Here is a 16,917-nt window from a genome sequence, read left to right as displayed (position 1 = left end):
CCTCATCATTCTCGAAAAAGACGTTCGTAAGATACTATGGCGCTTGAGTAGGCGACGTATCAGCCCACCAAGGATTTATTTTGATTAGAAGTTCAAGGCAGCAGCTGTTGTGATGAGCAACTGGATAGATGCTCTTGTTGCTGGCTGCAGGTGACGTCTCTAGGTCTAGCTTTAGTGGCCGGGGTGATCCTCTTTTGCTGACATAAGCCCACCCCGTATCTCCACTCTTCATGAACCTATGTGCCAGACTCGCACTTACACCCGTAATACCACCCCCAAGATGGACACTGCCGAGATCCCATCTCGCTCACCTCTCTACCTAGATACACCTTTATCTTTTCTTAGATCTTGTTTCAATGCACTTGTCACATATATTTAACGTTACTATACAAAAGGCTGTTGCTGATTGGATATGGTACAACAAGTGAGGCAGGAGAGGGGCTTGAGTAGGTAGTGCCTAACCTGGACCACCATGGTGTGCAATACATCCAAAAAATGCAGACTTCAGTAGTAGGCCAAGCACCGGGGTCCTGATCACTTGTAAGATCATAGAATCCCACACGCTCGTAGCCTTCATGCACGCTTGATCGTGCTAAAACGAGACTCTCTACGGTGTAGCTGTCATCTGATGGGGGGAAGTACGCTGTGAAGAGTATGGGGTTAGTCCTTGGGGTACTCATTGCAAATGAGGCGAATGCGAGAGCACAAATGGTCCACATACAGATCTTTTGGTGCAGCTCTGCTCGTATCGGCAGGATAAATACTTCGGCTTCTTCGCACTCCACCGTCGCTGTTCGCTCAGTTCCAGTCGACGGCAGCGTCTTCTTACGCCTGACACTGGAGCTACCATCTTTCAAAGTAGTTTTCTCCAGCGTTACATCAAGCTGGCCACCCGTACCATACCCTCTGAAACCCTCGACTTTGAACTGCTGCTTCAGATCTGGATATGAGTCTGTATTGTTCCAGCGGATTGTAGCTCGTAGTAAGGGGCCAACTAGTCGGATGAACCCTCCACTGACCCGCCCATATTCGTCCGGAGAGGCGCGATCTGTTACCACGTCCAGGATTTTGGTAGGATACTTGTAGTCTTTATCGCTGTTAAACGGAGAGTGGTACAGCTTCCCGATAATGGACGCCCAGGAGTATGTCGGTGCAGTGTACGTTGGCGGTAGCGAGGGCTCGTCGTCGCCTTTGTTCCAAACTGGATAGCTACGCCACAACAGTCCTCGCGCCCATAGCGCGTTTGTTTCTTGGTCTACCTATATGCTCGCTGCGTATTGTTGCCGCTTCAGGTCGATCGACATCTTCCGAGCAATTCCAGCAAGGGCCGTAAGTTTGTCGGTATGCATGCTAAGGCTGCGAGTGGAATATTCTTCAAGTATCGCAAACCACTGATCTTCAGGCTCAAGGGGCTCGTCCGATTTTCCGTACAGAGGCTGGCCACACTCGCAATCTTTCAGCATTTGACAGCCCCATTGCAGTTCGCCGGATGTGTATGCTACGTGTCTCGTCGAAAGCAGTCTTTCCTGTAGTGTCCAAGCCCTTTTGTCCACTGGGTCGACCCATTTCGAGTAATGGGTGTAGTGAGACTGTCTTCCTCCCCTGTGATGGTCCCAGTCGTGGACAACTCTCGCCCTAACCTCGGTAGGCTGGTTATTAACTCGTACGTTGGCAAGATGGATGGACTCCTGTCTCCGTTTTGATAGGAACCCCTCGCTGCATGCGGAAGAGGACTTAGCAATAATGGTAAGCAAGCTTGCGCATATACACTGCTCATCTTTCCGGCCTCTGTCGGCATCGTACAAGATGATCCACAGGACCTGGCCGAAGAGTCTATCCATATGAGCTCAGACCCGAGGCTGATGGCCACTTGAACAGCGTCTTCTAAAGTTCTGGGTAAGGAGTTGATACTGACTCCTTTGCGTAGTTGCGGCAGTGTCTCCGACGTAGCTCTGAGATGGCTTCCTGGCAGCCCCAACAGTAGCTAAGAGCCATATACTTGGAGGCCATACTGATTTTGAAAGGTACCACTTTCACCTGGGACCTTCCTTTATCAATCCTAAGCATTCGCTTCGGCCAACCTTCGCCTAGGGCTTTCCTTAGACCGACTTGACTCTGGCGACAAGCTGGGTGGGCCTCCGTACACTGACGCAGGTTGCGCGAAATGAAATTGTAGCTACTCTGCGACAGTGCCGTAGTCGGTATCTCCTTGCCAGTAATGAGCCGTAACGCTTGGGGTTTTCCTGCGTATGAAGGTTGTTAGTTCGGCAGCGTACAGACGATTGGGTCTGCCTTGCCATAAAGAGGGATATTGCCTACCTTCTGGGCAGTAAATTTGGACGCTAGGGAAACACGCCTGGTCAGAAATCGTGAATCTCTCGAAGTTATATCGAGCATCGAAACATATCATGTTGTCAAAGATTTTGGGATCATAATCTCTCCAAAGTCGTATTGCAGAAAGCAGAGCTCGACACAGCCAACAACCCTCCGCTGCGCGTTCCTGAGTCTTCCGACATCCTTATTGGAACCACGAGAGTTTTTTGCTGCATGCGTCGAAGGGTGGTTTTTCTCATTCTCGGTGTGTCGGCACCACGAGCAGAGAGAGTCGACGGCAGGAAGCAACTCTATGCTTGGTGTTGCTGTGGGCGTAGTGCCTGCGATTTGTACCACCGGCTTCCATCTTTCGCTTGTCAGCTCGCCACTCCCGGATAATACACCAGCGAGGATTAACCAAAATCGCTGTATCGTGAATGGACCTTGTAAGCGGAAGTCCCACATAATAAAAGCGTGTAGTTGCGAGCGCCGAGGACGTGGCCAATTCTTTCTAAATTCTCAATAAAACATGATATTCTAGGAGTCTGTGTAACTCAACTCATCCGAAGGTGGTTCTCATAAGACAAAATAAACCGTGAAGTCGATGAAACACTGTTACCGCCCTCTTGGGTTTCGTGTGGGATACTGATCAGCTTGATTTGCTGTGCCCCTGCCTCGGCGCTTAAAATATCCAATTCGGCCATCACCTACCCAATCAAATCCTCCAATTCGTGGCTTGCTGCCCTGGGTAGGCTAGGCATTTGCAAGTATGCAGGAAACGTTTAACATGGAGATCATTTCTGGTGACTAACGTTGAAGTCAAGTATTTCTGATTGCTGGTTAAAGTCGATGCTGGCTGACCGGATCAGTCTGTTTGTCGGGGTAGTTGGTTCCAGCAGCATGGTTCTCCTTATACCAATTTACGGACTCCATCCCTAGAAGCCTAATACTTGTCCCATCCAGGTCTTTACTTTTGATATCCTCAGCATCAAAGCCAAGGCATTTCGTCGGAAACTTGGCGCCTTGGAACTGGCTCGAAGACGAGTGTACAAACTCCCCCTTGAGTGAAGTCCAGGAGTAGCTCGGCACAGCGAGATCTTTCGGGAAATATGCCGCGACCTCCTCATAGCCATATCTGTACCACAGCAGGCTTCTCGCTGTGAAGGGTGTCATCGTTGGCTGCAGCCAGATCATGGATACACAGGTCGCCTCCTGAACCTTAGCGGCGGCCGCGTGTTGTATACCTTTGAAGGCTACAGTGACGTCACTCTGCTTCGTGAGGCTACGGCGCGAGTACTCCCGCACCGTGGAGAACCACTGTTCCTCTGGCTCTCTCGCAGTATACATGTCCCCCATCAGCTGCTGTCCACATTCGCAGGCCCTGCTCTCGTGGTAGCTGAACTGGACTTCGTCTGACGCAAAGCACAGAAGCCGCGTAGATAGCACTCTCTCCTGCAAGGTCCAACCTCTAAAGTCAACTGGATTCAGCCATTTGTTATAGTGACAGTCATGGGATTGCGGGCCGCCTCGGTGATGACCCCAGTCATAGACGCCTAGAAGTACAGACATTTTCCGTACTTTATCAAGGAAACCCTCGTCACAACAAGCAGCCGAGCTCGCAATGATGGTCACAAGTCCATTTCTATAGACCGTACTCATCTTGGCGGTCTCTCTGGCCCAATCCTGCTTGCCGTCTGTATGATGCACATGAAGTCGACCCAGATCCAGCTGCAGGCGGTAGTTCCTTATCAGGAACTGTCACTCGATGTATTCGGGGCTCTCCTTATTATCCAACCAGCTAATCCTGGCTTGCTTTTCTCGACGAAATTGGCTGCTTACCAAGGGGCGCATATACTTGGATCATCGGGAGGTTCGCCTGGCCCCTTACTGTGAACCTTTGAGTATCGAAGCGAATGACCAACTGCTTGAGCTTCTCCGCCTCTCCAGTGAAGTCGTCGACCCATAATCGAGTGGCAGACAGGACACACTGGCACAGCCAGCATCCCTCGGAAGCCCATTGTCGCACTTCCTGGAAATTACGGTACTTGTGGCCTGTCCGCCGTTTCAGTGCCAGCAGAGCAGTGCGTTTCGCGCTACTACAGGCGCCAAACCCGATTTAGGTCCCAGTCATCTCGTGCGGCCATAAGGACCGTGATTGGCCCCAGGCAGAATCGACGATTCAACTGTATAGTAATTAGCCGCGCGCGAATTCTGCAAATCAAACAGCGAATCGCCGAAACTCCCATGGAAGACAGGTAGGTATACGTTGGAGCTGCAGGCATACTTAAGCGCAAAGGGATTATGGAAGATTGATGAGTCCAGATTTCATAAAAAATGTGCCCAACCACTTGAGTGTTAAGACACCCAAGCATTGACAAGATCGCTTAGTTCTTCTCCATGACATCTTCGAAGAGTTTCCACATCTCCTCTGCACTCTTCTTAGGGGTTCGCGTTTGGCCATGGTCATAGTCTACGTAGGTGCAGCCAAATCTCGTCTCATAACCCTCAGCCCACTCAAAGTTGTCCATGAGAGACCAAGCCATGTAGCCCTTGACTTTGCAGCCATCTTCGGACACAGCCTTCGCCATTGCCCTGACGTAATCATCGAAATACTTTACTCTGAAATCATCCTCCAGCATCTTGTCCATGGGCAGATCATCTTCGCCTTTGATGCTTGTACCGCTTTCCGTTACGTAGATATCTGGGTAGTCGTAGCGCTTGCTGAGCCAGTTGATAAGGTTACGGAAACCTTGCGCGTTCGGTCGCAGCCAGAAGCTCTGGGTTTCCGGGCCAATACACTCGCCGCTCTTCGAATAGAAGAGACACTCCAAGTTACCGAGGATATCATCGTCGGGAGGAGTACCAGTCTTGTGCTTGACGTAGTTGGCAGTGTAGTGGTTCATGCCGTAGAAGTCGTTAGACCCTTGGACGAGAGAGCGCTCCTCTTCGGTGAAGGTGGGCAGACGGTCCCCGAGCTGCTTCAGCATAGAGTCGGGGTATTTGCCGAAGTAAATGGGGTCCGCGAACCACGAGATGGCGAACTCGATCTTGCGATCGGCGGCCTCGACGTCAGCAGGGTCCTCCGGGTCCCATGGGTACGTGCCATCTCCGTTGAGCGTAATGCCGATTTGGCCTTTGTCTGTAGGCTTGAACTCTTCTCGGTACACCTTGACAGCGCGGCCGTGAGCTACAAGACAGTTGTGTCCAACGATCCATTGCTCGCGGGTGCTGTCTCCAACCGCAGACTTGGTGCGATCCGAAGTGTGGCCCGGTGCGAAGTAGCCACTGTTGTAGCCCAGGACAGAACTGCACCAGGGCTCGTTGAACGTGATCCAGTTCTTGCACTTGGGAATTGCCTTGAAGACAACGCGGGCGTAATTCTCAAAGTCGAGTGGGAACTCGGTCCTGTTCAAGAGACCGCCATATCGTTTGTCGAGCTCATCAGGAAGGTCCCAGTGGTACAGGGTTATAAATGGCTCAATGCCCGCCTCCAGAAGATCGTCGACGAACTGTCTGTAGTGGTCGAGCCCTTTCTGGTTGACGGGGTCATTCCGGCCACCAAGTGGGATGATGCGAGACCACGACAGAGAAAACCGGTAGCATTTGGATCTAAGCTGCTTCAAGAGCGCGATGTCCTCGCCAGTCCGGTTGTACGAATCACAGGCGGTATCTCCATGGGCCCCGCCTGCAGTCTTGCCTTCGATCTTGCAGAAGGTGTCCCAGATGGAAGGTCCACGGCCATCAGCTTTGGTAGCCCCTTCAATCTGGTAGCTGAATCAGGAAGGGCGCAGGTCAGCCTCCAACTCCAAGTCTTGTTCATGATGCAAGGTCATGAGGTAAGTATAAAGACCTAGGGTGAGGCCGAATGAGACTGTGACTACTCACGCAGCTGTTGCGAACCCCCACTTGAAATCGGCGGGAAGAGACATTGTGGAACAGTAGATAAGACGGTAGACCAAACAGGAGATGACCGGGTATCTAGGCTATTCTGAGAGCTCTGGCTTCTAGAGGCTCGATGTCGGTTGGGGTCAATATGGATATTTGTTTTGAGGCGCCTGCCAAGACCGGGTACGACCTTCAGAGAAAAGGCCCAATCGAGTAAGAAGAGGACGAGGATGAGGGAGATACCAGGAACATCGAACAGAGAGAGAGAGAGAGACAAAGTAGAACTACTACTTCGCAGAGATAACCATGGCCTTCTTATAATAATAATCGAACAGCCTCGTGTGTAGGGATGGTTTTATTTCCAGGCCGTTTTGGACGAACCTTTACCTAATTCTCGACTTCGGACCGTGACGACCGAGATGTCGTGCACGATCAATGGCTATTACCCCCAAAGCCCATACCTGTAACGAGTGATCCCCCGCGGCGGGGTAAATTTAGTAGGTATTCGTCGTATTGGATTCGGAGGGTCCTCCATCTCGTCCTTGATCCAGTGTTCCAGCCCAATCCAATTCGAGTCTCGTTCGTCCCGTCTCTCACCTCACTGGGGCGAACGAACGAACGAGACGAGGACAGCCAGGACGGCACTAGGGTCGGATAGGTACAGTGAGGACGGGCTTACCAGGCAACTGACAGGCGTGGACTATTGAACATTGACCCCTCTCACCTCTACTGCCCTCCAAGCCGGGTTTCGTTGGTTGAACGGTGCTCCATCTTTTCCAGTGTTGGGGAATCTGAAGGGCGGGCCGTGTCTCCGAATGGAAAGCGGCGATGTGCAGGTTAACCGTCGTCAAAACTTCGGGTAGGTGGCTGAATGGTCACGACACCCAGCAGGCACACAAGACGCTAAGGAAAGGACGATCGCCGTTTCCTATTGAGTATGTAGTTGCTGCTTGCCCAGCTTACATGCGACATAACAGCAATCGCTTTTCCGTTCCAACACACCATCTCGCCATCTCGCCCGGCCGGCTCGCAAAGCCCGGTCAAGCCTTATGCGGGCTGCCAGTCAGTAGTGACTATGTAAGTAGGTGGCTGGGTACACGAAGCGAGCACCTATCACCTACTCCAGCCCGTCGCGCCTGCTGTGCGTGTTATATTGTGCATTCCCGTCCCGTTCGGAATTGAAGAACCATCCCGCCCGCCGTGCCATACTAGTAGACCCTGCATCACCTTAGGACTCGTACTACTAGGTATGTGTTACCAGACCTACATATGTACGCCCTGATTGGCAAGACATATGTCAGAAGCTCAGGGCGAATCAAAACCCCAAAGTTGATCATGAGAAACTCGATTTTATACTTGATACGTGCGGGAAATATCTCTGATGCCCGTCCAAATAACGGCTATGTAAGCTGCAACGTACATACATACAGCTGTCGAACCACACAGCATGTTTGTCCAGTTCATTAGGTCATGCCATGACTGCAGCAGCATTCTCTCCCATACTGCACTTGTCCCTACACAATGCAATTGCGTCTAATATCGGATGTTCGGGTGTGTTGCCCTCTTCTCTATCCCTAAAACTCACACTGCACATCGATTTTTCAAAGCAATCAACGTATCGGCTATTGTACGTAACATTCGTTCGCCTTTGAATAGACCTGGTCTATGGACGGCGAGGCGTTCCAAGCGAAATGCAGGCGCTGTGAGCTGTGGCCAGCCTGGCTCCCAGGTATAGCAAGCAATATTATACTTCGTACCCAGTAGCGGTTCGCCGGTCCTTCAGACCCAGCCTCGCTCAACAACAGTCACAGATCAGTGTGCGCTGCCCCTAGCAGCGCCTTGGGCGTCGTCGTGTTCTGTATCCCCACGCTTTCGTTTGCCCGAGCTCGAGCTCTCGGATTCATCGTCTATGCCCTCACCACCACCAACGCCATCGCCAGTCCATTCAGTGACTTCCCACTCAACGCGAACATGGCCATCTCGACTCTCACGGGCGCCTCTGCTTGTACGCAGGTTACCCAGTTGGCTGCCTCTTACCATGCTGTCAAACCATGGAAGACCGCTGAATTCGCGGCCGAGCAACGGTGCATTCGGGCCGGTGGTGACGGGGGCCGTGGGAGCCAGGTCCATCTCCTCTATATCGTTATCGTTTCCATCGTTATCGGGAAGAAGACCCATTTCATCCAGGTCACGTAAATCTTGGGCAAGTAGACTACCAAGAGTCAATTGGATGTAGTCAGCTTCGGTGCGCGGCTCCTCGCTCCAGTATGACAACGGGGTGCCGCAGAAGCCGCAAAACTGCCTCATAACATGTTGCTCGGTTGGGTGGGAGTAGACGCGACGGATGGAGGATCGAGACTCGTCGGGGAAGAAGGGAAACGTCCGGCTGTGATACCAGGACAATGGCACACGGAGGAAGGCGGACAGCGGAGTTGCTGCGGAGATTCCTGTAGAGTAGAATGTCGGTGTTTAGCACTTGGCTTCGTCAATCATCAGAGACGCGATGGATTGTGGCAAGGTGGCTAGGTCGGGTGTGGGCACTTACTCTGAGATGTATTATCCGTATCAAAGAGAATATGGCAATCTCGAGGGGAGCTGGTAGGAACTGATACTACATACTGATTCCTTCCGCAATGGCAGCTTCCTCTTAGAGTCCTGTCCGAATTCATGATGCGTGAGCAGTCGACTATTGCAGCCTCGGGTATGTTTGTTGCAGTTCTACCATAGAGATAGCGTTGGCGGGCGACGCGCAGTAGTAGAAACGGGGGGCCGTTGAGAAATGACGTAGGGACGGGAGGGAGCTGTTGATTGAATGAAACCGTGAAGATGAGCGATGTCCGTTGTTGCTCTGCTTTCCACACGCTGTCGGACGTTATATGTTTACACTGCCTTCTTGAAATAATAAATTGTTTCTCGAGATTTACTGCAATGACGATAACATTGGATCCGGAGAACTTGAAGTCCAATTGACAATCAGTTCATGTTGGTTCGATTGGTTGCTGCTTGAATATTCTAGTAGGAATGGAAGCTTCTATGGGGAAGGGCGGGGAAGCCCGTTACGTCGGTGTTACCATTAGTACTAGTAATCACCTGCATTGGCACGCGTTTGCTCCAACTTCACGTTGATATTTTTGATAGGCCATGATTGGGGTTGGGAACTCATCTAACAGGATAGTAGAGAGAGCCCCCAAAAAGTACGTGAACGCAGATACCTTATTACAGACGGGAGTAACAGAAGCCTCACAGTTGTAGTAGGTATTTGTCTGATTCAGCTGTATCTTATCCTTCCTCTAGGTAATATCTTGACACTTTCGGATAGCTCTAAATTGGTCTGCTGGAAACATGACTCTCGCTGGAGTTGGACAATTCGAAACGCTGGGCCTTTTCAGCCGGCTCTTGTTGTTTGTCGTCACACAAATCATCTCCGCCGTTGGCATCCGCTGTAGGTGCCAAACCCGCCTCAAGTTGGGCTGCGCCAGTACATTGCTCGTTCCCGGGCGTTTTGTTTCCTCGTTCTAGCCACCAACGGAAGAATATGGTCAGGAACTGGGCAACAAACACCTGTTCAGTCGTGTAAAGCAGTATAGGCACTTGTACAAGTGACTTTGTCAGGTCGTCATGCTGAGCCCACATCGCCTCCGCAAGAGGTATACCGACCGAGGTCGTTTTCGCTGCACCACAGAAACAGACGGCAATGACTTCGACTTTGGGAAGCTGCTTGACTGTTAAAGCACGCCTCATCACATGCGGGAGCCGCAGTCCAAGCTCGGACTCAGCACCGATATTGTTAATGGTCTTGGTAAGAAACTGGGGAGGGTACGCCGCAAAGAAGCAAATAACAGTGAACACCGCGTATAGCACCAGATTCATGACAATATTGAAAGCAATGGAGGACTTGGAGGGCAGATAGAATGCCCCCGTCTTAAATTCCCCTGAAAACGTTGACCTGCGAAGATGTTAACAAAGGCCTTGGCTACGGTACGAACATGCGTGCTTCAAGTCTGCGCTTATTCGAAGAGGGGGAAAGGAGGTTACTGACCAGACCAGCACAACCATACCAAGAGAGCAGACTTTTGCCAACCGAAACGTTTGCAATATCCACTCAACTTTCTTCGACCACGCCCATCTCAATGCCTGTCCCACTGCCAAAGGTAATAACACACTCAGCCCAAGCTGTTTCATCACGTGTGCGTACATTGGGCCCATCGTGGACGGCGCTGCTGGCCGCCATTGATCGAATGCAGCATCCGCCGGCAGGAATCCGTAGATCAGGGCTGGGGCCAGAAACGGTCCCAAAACATTGCCGATGACTACCTCGATGATGGCAGCAGCTTCATCACCCCCAGCATTCCTAGTCATCACAACATTGGATGCTATGGTGGTAGGAATGGCACTAACCGCCATCATGCCCATCAACATTCGAGGATCGAAGAGCCCGGAACTTACGCCGCCTGCAGCAACAATTATATGGATCAGTACTACCACCAGGTCAGTCTTCCATAGTTCATCGTACTGGTCTGGACCGACGTACTTAACATGATAATGGGTATTGTAATAAAGCCGATGCCTTGCACTAGCATATGCAGACGCCAGTTCGTAATATGCTGTTTCAGCTTTTCGGGCGATAACTGCATCCCATTGATGAAGAAGATCAGACCAATCACCCCATAGAGCACCGAGTACTCGGATCTGATGATACCGCCCCGGGCCGCCACATCTAGCCATCCGATTAGTCAATCACGACGGTCGAAGCACACAAGACCAGAGAAGCTCCTTACTGGGAAAGAAGTATGCCAAAATGCACGCAATTCCAAAACCCAAGATAATCCAGTTCTTGAGCAAAAAGTCCCCTATTGCTCGAGCAACCCGGCCCAACTTCGAATCTCCTTCTTCATCGTTCGTGGTTTTTCCGGTGGGCCTCGTGACATCGGTCATGATTTGAGTTTCTACAAGCCTTGCCAAGCCGGGTTACAGTACGTAAAACAAAAATAGATATCCGAAATCCACGTCCTTGCATCTCTCTGTCTCTCGGTCGGCAGCAATACTCATTCGTGAGAGGAAGAAATTCCAGATTCACATCCTTTAGGATCAACTCATCACTCTGGCCCGAGATAGGAAGGTGTTGGATCACGATATGTGGGTACCAGATTTAGTGTTTTCGGAACTGCACTGCTGGCCATCAGGCCATTGTCCCCATACTCGGTGCGATGTCGGGTCGTTCAACGCATATAAGGAGCGGCGTGTCTCCGGGTTCATCGTACTTAGTCTTGACCGCCTACCGGCGACTGAAAGGAGCCCCGGCTGTCTTTTCCAATACTGCGTACTTACGTAGCTTGTTCCAACCTACTCAATGACGGCAATTTGGTAAGGACTACTGCTCGGTTCAGACCAATCCTCTCACTATGGGTGTCTGTATGCTCCTTTTTGGAACTCTCGATTTCTTATGCAGTGTCTTCGTTCTGTTGTTGTTTCGAAACTATTTGTTCGGGGCGGCAACCCTCCGGGCATTTTGTATCTTCACGAATTTTAAGGGCCCATCAATTGCAGGCGTATAAGTCTTGCGGTGGTGTCATATTCTTCATATATTCTTCGTCGGGCTCTCGTCTCGGATCCTTGTTTTACATTTCCCTACGAATCATCTTCAGGACTCCCTAGCTCAGTCTTAGCTTCTCTAAAGGACGCTCCTTAGATCTAGCTTGGTCTCTAAGCTGGTGGATATTACAAATATGTTCATGCATGTCCAAGTTAGGCCATGAGCAGACGTGGGGGTAGTATGCGTATTCTCCGGGGACTTTGGCTGACAGGATCCGGCATTCCTAGCTTGGGATTACGACGGCGCCCGGCCCCGTATCTCCGTTGGTGGACAGAAGGACCGAATTGCCGAGTCCGGCTTCATTCCCATCAATCCCGGCTCCTACAGTACACTCACTATAGCGTTCGCGCTAAACGCAGATCCCTTTTATGGCTCTCCTGTCTTGCTTTAAAAGGGGGTCATTCGCATTATTTTCCTACTTTGAGAACCTCGCTCCGTCATTTATCATCCCCAAGATGCACCATCACTTATATCATGTCATATATAGGTAATTTGGAAGCATGGTCATTCGGGCCTATATAGTTTACCTGTAATGAATCGTCTGGTCCTATTTGAAGTAGTGATCGTCCTCTAGAGCCGCAACTTCGCTAAAGAGAGCCCGGGTCGACCTTCCAAAAGAGATGATTTCGCATGCCGGAGCGAGCTTCAAGAAATTACAGGAAACCGGGTGAAGCAAGCAATTTGCCGGGCGTTTTGTTTGGAAGAGAAAACTAGCCGAGACCTACAATACCCAACCACTGAGGAGATTCAAAGCACCAGAGATAACCTGAAACAGGCTGATTGGCTACTCTGGATGCTAAACACCATATCCTGCTTGCTGGTTTAATCGAGCGAGCTCCCGTGTGAATCGCGATGCAGCTAGGAAATGTCTCATTTGCATTATGCTCTCTCAACTAGAAATATACCTCCAAGACGAACATGCAGCACATTGAGCCCCTTCCCTGGCCTGAACATTTCAGCAGCACATTCCCGATAGCTAATGATTTGGTGCAACCCGCGTAATCCATCTTGGGTTGCACAGAACACCAGGGCCGCCGGATCAGCGATGACGGTCTATCGAGTGACCTCCGACGTAGTACACGTCGAGGGGCTGTCGAACTCTGATATCAAGGCTGCTTGCCACGTTATGCGGGTGAGGATGATAACCCTTGAACGAGAACAGAGACGGGACCGGGCGCTGCGTAGACGATGCTGTAGTCATCTCTACCCAGTAGTTGCATCGTGACGTTGGGCACAGCAAAGAATTCAGCTATCTCTGAGGGATTGAAGTCGCTGCATTCGTGGAGGATACTTATTAGTCAAGTACTTGTTCATCATGCGATCGGACGTCATCGAGAAAAGGAGAGGCGAGCCTTACATATCATCTTTGCATGTGTGAATCAACCCAAGCTCGAACAGTCCGTCGTCCGTAATGTTATTAATCTTTAACTGCCAAACTTCGGGCAGCTGCATCTCACACACGAAGTAGTTGGTGTTGTAAGTGTTGTTGGGGCCCTGCTGCATGGTGACCCCGTCCCACTTCCAGGGGTTGTTGCAGAAGGAAGAGGTATTGAAGTTTGGGTCTTCCCATTGAACTGTGTTCCAGATTATCAGCGAGCATCCTTTTCTCGTATTGCCATGTATATATGGGCGGGTGTTCTTACACTTGTACGCGCAGTCGAATAAGTCACTTGGGGAGGTGCGCGTACAGTCAAGACAGACCTCTGTCAAAGTCCAGTTCTTGAAGTCGAATTGCGCGAGATCTTGAAAGGTCTTGGTCTTGCGCCCGGTGGGCTGCGTAGTGGTAGCGAGACTGGCCAGGTTGGTCAGTGAGCTAGGCAAGCAGGACACCAACGAGAGCATAGAGCTAAGAACGATAAGGAATGCCATCGTGTGAATTGTTCTGGTCGGTTTTGAGAAGGCAAGTATCTCAAGTGGAGGTTGGGCTGCTCTGAAGGTAAGCTTGCGGGGGGTAGGTGCAATGGACTATGACTAAGTATGCAGGTGGTTGATATCATCCGAGGAAGAGGAAAGAGCGAGGCCTGCCGTGGTTTTATATTCATTATTGCTCTTGCTGCCTTCCGGAACAGGGCAACAAGCACTCGGTAACATTCACACCGCTGGATTGTGCTAGGTAAGGGACGTGGACTTTTCCAGTCATCTGTCGTAAAGAGCAACATACCACAAAGGCGATGTTGTGGCTCTGTATTCCAAGTGTGTGGCCCACAACATCACATCGGTGCCCTGACTTCAAACCGACAAACCTGAATAATCCAGTGGTGGTTTGCGCTTCGTAGGAAGGAACCCACGAGGGATGCCTGTGGCCAACCGCTGCACCTGCTTGGGTTCTTCCTTTTATGGAATGCCAACACCGAAACCGGGTTGGGCAGCAAACATTTGTCATCTTTCTCGAAAGTACTCATGGGTTTCCAGGCCCTCACTTGGCCTTCGACACTCCCAGGTCATAAGTGATGCCTGTAGACTCAGCCTTGGTCAACCTAGTTCAAAGCAATAATGGGGACTTCTATCAAAACACGATTGACGCTTGTTTGATCGGTGCAAACTCGAGGTCACTTTCGACCATCAAGCTCAGGCATCCTGGGGGCTTCTGCCACAGATGCAGTCAATCGACATACCATTACACGATGTGGCCAAGTCTCGCACCGTTCTCCTTCGATCGCGGTTCCCAAACATGATCTGAAAGTCAACATTGGGAACATACCTTGACACTGATTGGACATACCCCGAAGCTTCGATCTCAACCGAGACATACGCTCTCGAGTGACACAGCAACAGATGGCCGACCCAGTGTGTCTTTTAGTGATATTTGTGAGGCTTAAATATGAGATCAGCCATAGGCAAGGTCGTGAGTAATTTTATGATGTCGTCAATACTGCATCATAGCAGCCAACAGATCGAGCCGCCTGCATCACTTCTCAACGCCCCGTTGAGGGAGAGAACGTCTCAAGGCCGCTGATGATATTCACGCCCCTCGAATGCGGACTAGTCTTCATACGAGTTTGAGGCCTCTCGCAAGAGTCTTGTCCCAGTATCCTCTCATGCCAGAAAAGGGACACAAGCAGACCCTTGGGTAGGTTCTTGTGGATGTGGTAAATATTCCGAGATATCACAGGGCCACTCGCTGCTTGTATTTCTCGGGACGGGCGGCCGTCCACCTTCGTACCACGGTATCACCGAGTTCGGTAAGCAGCCGCCCTACCACGGAAGTGGTAGGCTACTTCTCGAGATCGACCAAAGCGGTCAACTTCACCATTTTCGTCCATCATGCTTTACAGTTATGGAAGTCGAGTCAAGCCATCAGCATTCTTCCGGACCCGTCTGCGGTTTGGGGACACAGACCGATAATCACGGGACCAAATGCAGGCGCCCTGCGTACGCAGTCCTAGCCTAGGCGGAGAAAGTTCCTGGCTGGGTACATGATTTCAGAAAACACTTAAGGAGAAGCTGGGGATGCCAAGCGGAATAAATGCCGTTAAGAATCCCATACTCAATACACCTCCTTTTCGGTAGTAACCATACGACGCTTATCCACGACGCTCCTGTGTCAATTCCTGATATATGACGATCTTCGAGGCGGTATGCTCACCGCATGAATCAATATGGCCTTATTGTGGTTTCACAGAGGGGGAAAGCTGACGCCAACTGTCTCAAGCACAGTCGCCATCGTGGTATGCATTCTCCGGTTGGCTGTTGTGTGTTGTGAAAACCACGATACCAGCGGCAGTTGACGCGGCGCTCAATAAGGATAATTCCTTCCTTCTGATGCACACGTGTTTGTAGCGCCTTGTTACATCCGAATGGTCCCGCACTCGGTTCGACTTGTCCATCAAGGTGCTGCTGAAGCCGTGTCCTACTTCTAGAGGCAAAGGTAAATCCTGGCAGGAATTATAAAAGAATTTTTGGCTTTCGATATGATAACATCGGAGAGCCATAGCCCCGTTGCTACGTCCGGATCTGTGTTCGTGGCATGGATATCCGAGCAACTGGTCATTTGCAAATTGTGGCTTCCTTGTGGTGGAAAGCCGTGTCGTGCAGCTGCCCCCAAAACACAGACCCCTTCGGCGGTAAGAAGTCGCGAGACCAAACAACTCGAGCCTGGCCGATGTGACATTGGCTGGCATCCTTAACCAGTTTTCTAACTCCTCAGCCTTGCACTCCAGTGGAAGTCGGTAGTTGCAACCATACGAGGGCTGTTCATATACTGTTTGTGCATGAACTCGTGGCGATGCTCCTACACCAACGGGGGAGGCTATCGCACGTAGCTCAGTTACCGAGTACAGTAGCTGGTCCTGGGGGCCGTCCGTCCCCTTGTCGCAATTATACTTATGCAACGACGACTGTTGAGCTTCGGCTATTGGATTGGGCCACTGGAGGACATGTGCCGTTAAAATAAGGACAGTGCTATAGTTCATATCTCCGGCATCATCACGCTGGCTTTGACTGAACAGCGATATGCCACCCAACGGTTAGACGTTGCAAGCCCCTTCTGCGTGTGCGTTTCGACTCTAATCTTGGTTGATACTTGGTCCGCTGACGTTGTATTGCTCATGTCTATTTGAAGACTCTCAGTGTGGACAGCAATCGCGCGTTTCATTTGCCGCGAACCGGCCTCAAGGGGGCAGTGTTCGCCTGCATCCGGAGATTGGCGCGGTCAGGATGGGATGTGCAAGACTATACCGTCATGCCCTATTCACATCACCAGGTCGTCGTATGTTGGTCTCCGTTGGGCCGCAAAGGCACGGAACACACGGACTTGGTGGTAGTATTGCGAGCCGTTTGCTGACATGTGCAGACTGTTGCAAAAGGGGGCGGTGTTCGCAAGAGCGTGTTAGACCCGCTGCCGACTTAGATTCGCGATCCAGATTTGGAGTATTCTGCGTCTGTCAACGAGAGATCTTTTGTCACCGCAAGTTGCTATCGAAAATGCAATGCATACATACAGGTTGATCTCATGCAGGAAGAGCGAGGCTGTACACGGCGCATTGTTACATTGGGGAACGGACATGTTGCCGAGCTCTCAGCTCGGCAGCTTAACAGCAACCCGATTTATGTACATGTTGCATGTGGCATATGCCCTTTTGACAAAGCATGCTCGGTGGCCAAAAGGCCGAGACGCATCAAGAAGA

At 51.0% G+C, this 16,917-nt stretch overlaps 6 protein-coding genes across 6 annotated transcripts; all 6 read right to left on the bottom strand.

Moving 5' to 3' along the window:
- Nucleotides 1-1,259: 1,259 nt before the first annotated feature.
- On the bottom strand, nucleotides 1,260-2,010 carry PG994_003666 (uncharacterized protein; the record flags this gene model as incomplete). The annotated part of the gene is made up of 3 exons (XM_066855075.1): nucleotides 1,260-1,649; nucleotides 1,769-1,892; nucleotides 1,916-2,010. 3 exons carry the CDS (start codon nucleotides 2,008-2,010, stop codon nucleotides 1,260-1,262), a joined length of 609 nt encoding a protein of 202 aa, XP_066719353.1.
- A 1,143-nt stretch (nucleotides 2,011-3,153) lies between these two features.
- On the bottom strand, nucleotides 3,154-4,331 carry PG994_003665 (uncharacterized protein; the record flags this gene model as incomplete). Its single annotated transcript, XM_066855074.1, has 2 exons — nucleotides 3,154-4,057; nucleotides 4,153-4,331. The coding sequence occupies 2 exons, from the start codon at nucleotides 4,329-4,331 to the stop codon at nucleotides 3,154-3,156; spliced, it is 1,083 nt and encodes a 360-aa protein (XP_066719352.1).
- A 366-nt stretch (nucleotides 4,332-4,697) lies between these two features.
- PG994_003664 (glycosyl hydrolase family 1) lies at nucleotides 4,698-6,242 on the bottom strand (the record flags this gene model as incomplete). The annotated part of the gene is made up of 2 exons (XM_066855073.1): nucleotides 4,698-6,084; nucleotides 6,199-6,242. 2 exons carry the CDS (start codon nucleotides 6,240-6,242, stop codon nucleotides 4,698-4,700), a joined length of 1,431 nt encoding a protein of 476 aa, XP_066719351.1.
- Nucleotides 6,243-8,010: 1,768 nt separating this feature from the next.
- Nucleotides 8,011-8,867, bottom strand: PG994_003663 (uncharacterized protein; the record flags this gene model as incomplete). Its single annotated transcript, XM_066855072.1, has 2 exons — nucleotides 8,011-8,645; nucleotides 8,744-8,867. 2 exons carry the CDS (start codon nucleotides 8,865-8,867, stop codon nucleotides 8,011-8,013), a joined length of 759 nt encoding a protein of 252 aa, XP_066719350.1.
- Nucleotides 8,868-9,519: 652 nt separating this feature from the next.
- PG994_003662 (sodium bile acid cotransporter) lies at nucleotides 9,520-11,133 on the bottom strand (the record flags this gene model as incomplete). The annotated part of the gene is made up of 4 exons (XM_066855071.1): nucleotides 9,520-10,144; nucleotides 10,394-10,676; nucleotides 10,730-10,915; nucleotides 10,977-11,133. 4 exons carry the CDS (start codon nucleotides 11,131-11,133, stop codon nucleotides 9,520-9,522), a joined length of 1,251 nt encoding a protein of 416 aa, XP_066719349.1.
- Nucleotides 11,134-12,915: 1,782 nt separating this feature from the next.
- PG994_003661 (uncharacterized protein) lies at nucleotides 12,916-13,660 on the bottom strand (the record flags this gene model as incomplete). The annotated part of the gene is made up of 3 exons (XM_066855070.1): nucleotides 12,916-13,081; nucleotides 13,149-13,365; nucleotides 13,480-13,660. The coding sequence occupies 3 exons, from the start codon at nucleotides 13,658-13,660 to the stop codon at nucleotides 12,916-12,918; spliced, it is 564 nt and encodes a 187-aa protein (XP_066719348.1).
- Nucleotides 13,661-16,917: the final 3,257 nt, after the last annotated feature.

The sequence above is a fragment of the Apiospora phragmitis genome (assembly GCF_038363925.1).
Source record: "Apiospora phragmitis strain CBS 135458 chromosome Unknown utg000004l:1.0-3135199.0:1.0-3139288.0, whole genome shotgun sequence".
NCBI classification, from domain to species: Eukaryota; Fungi; Ascomycota; class Sordariomycetes; order Amphisphaeriales; family Apiosporaceae; genus Apiospora; species Apiospora phragmitis.
Note: the sequence above shows the minus strand (reverse complement) of the source record. Positions and strands in the feature narration are given on the sequence as shown.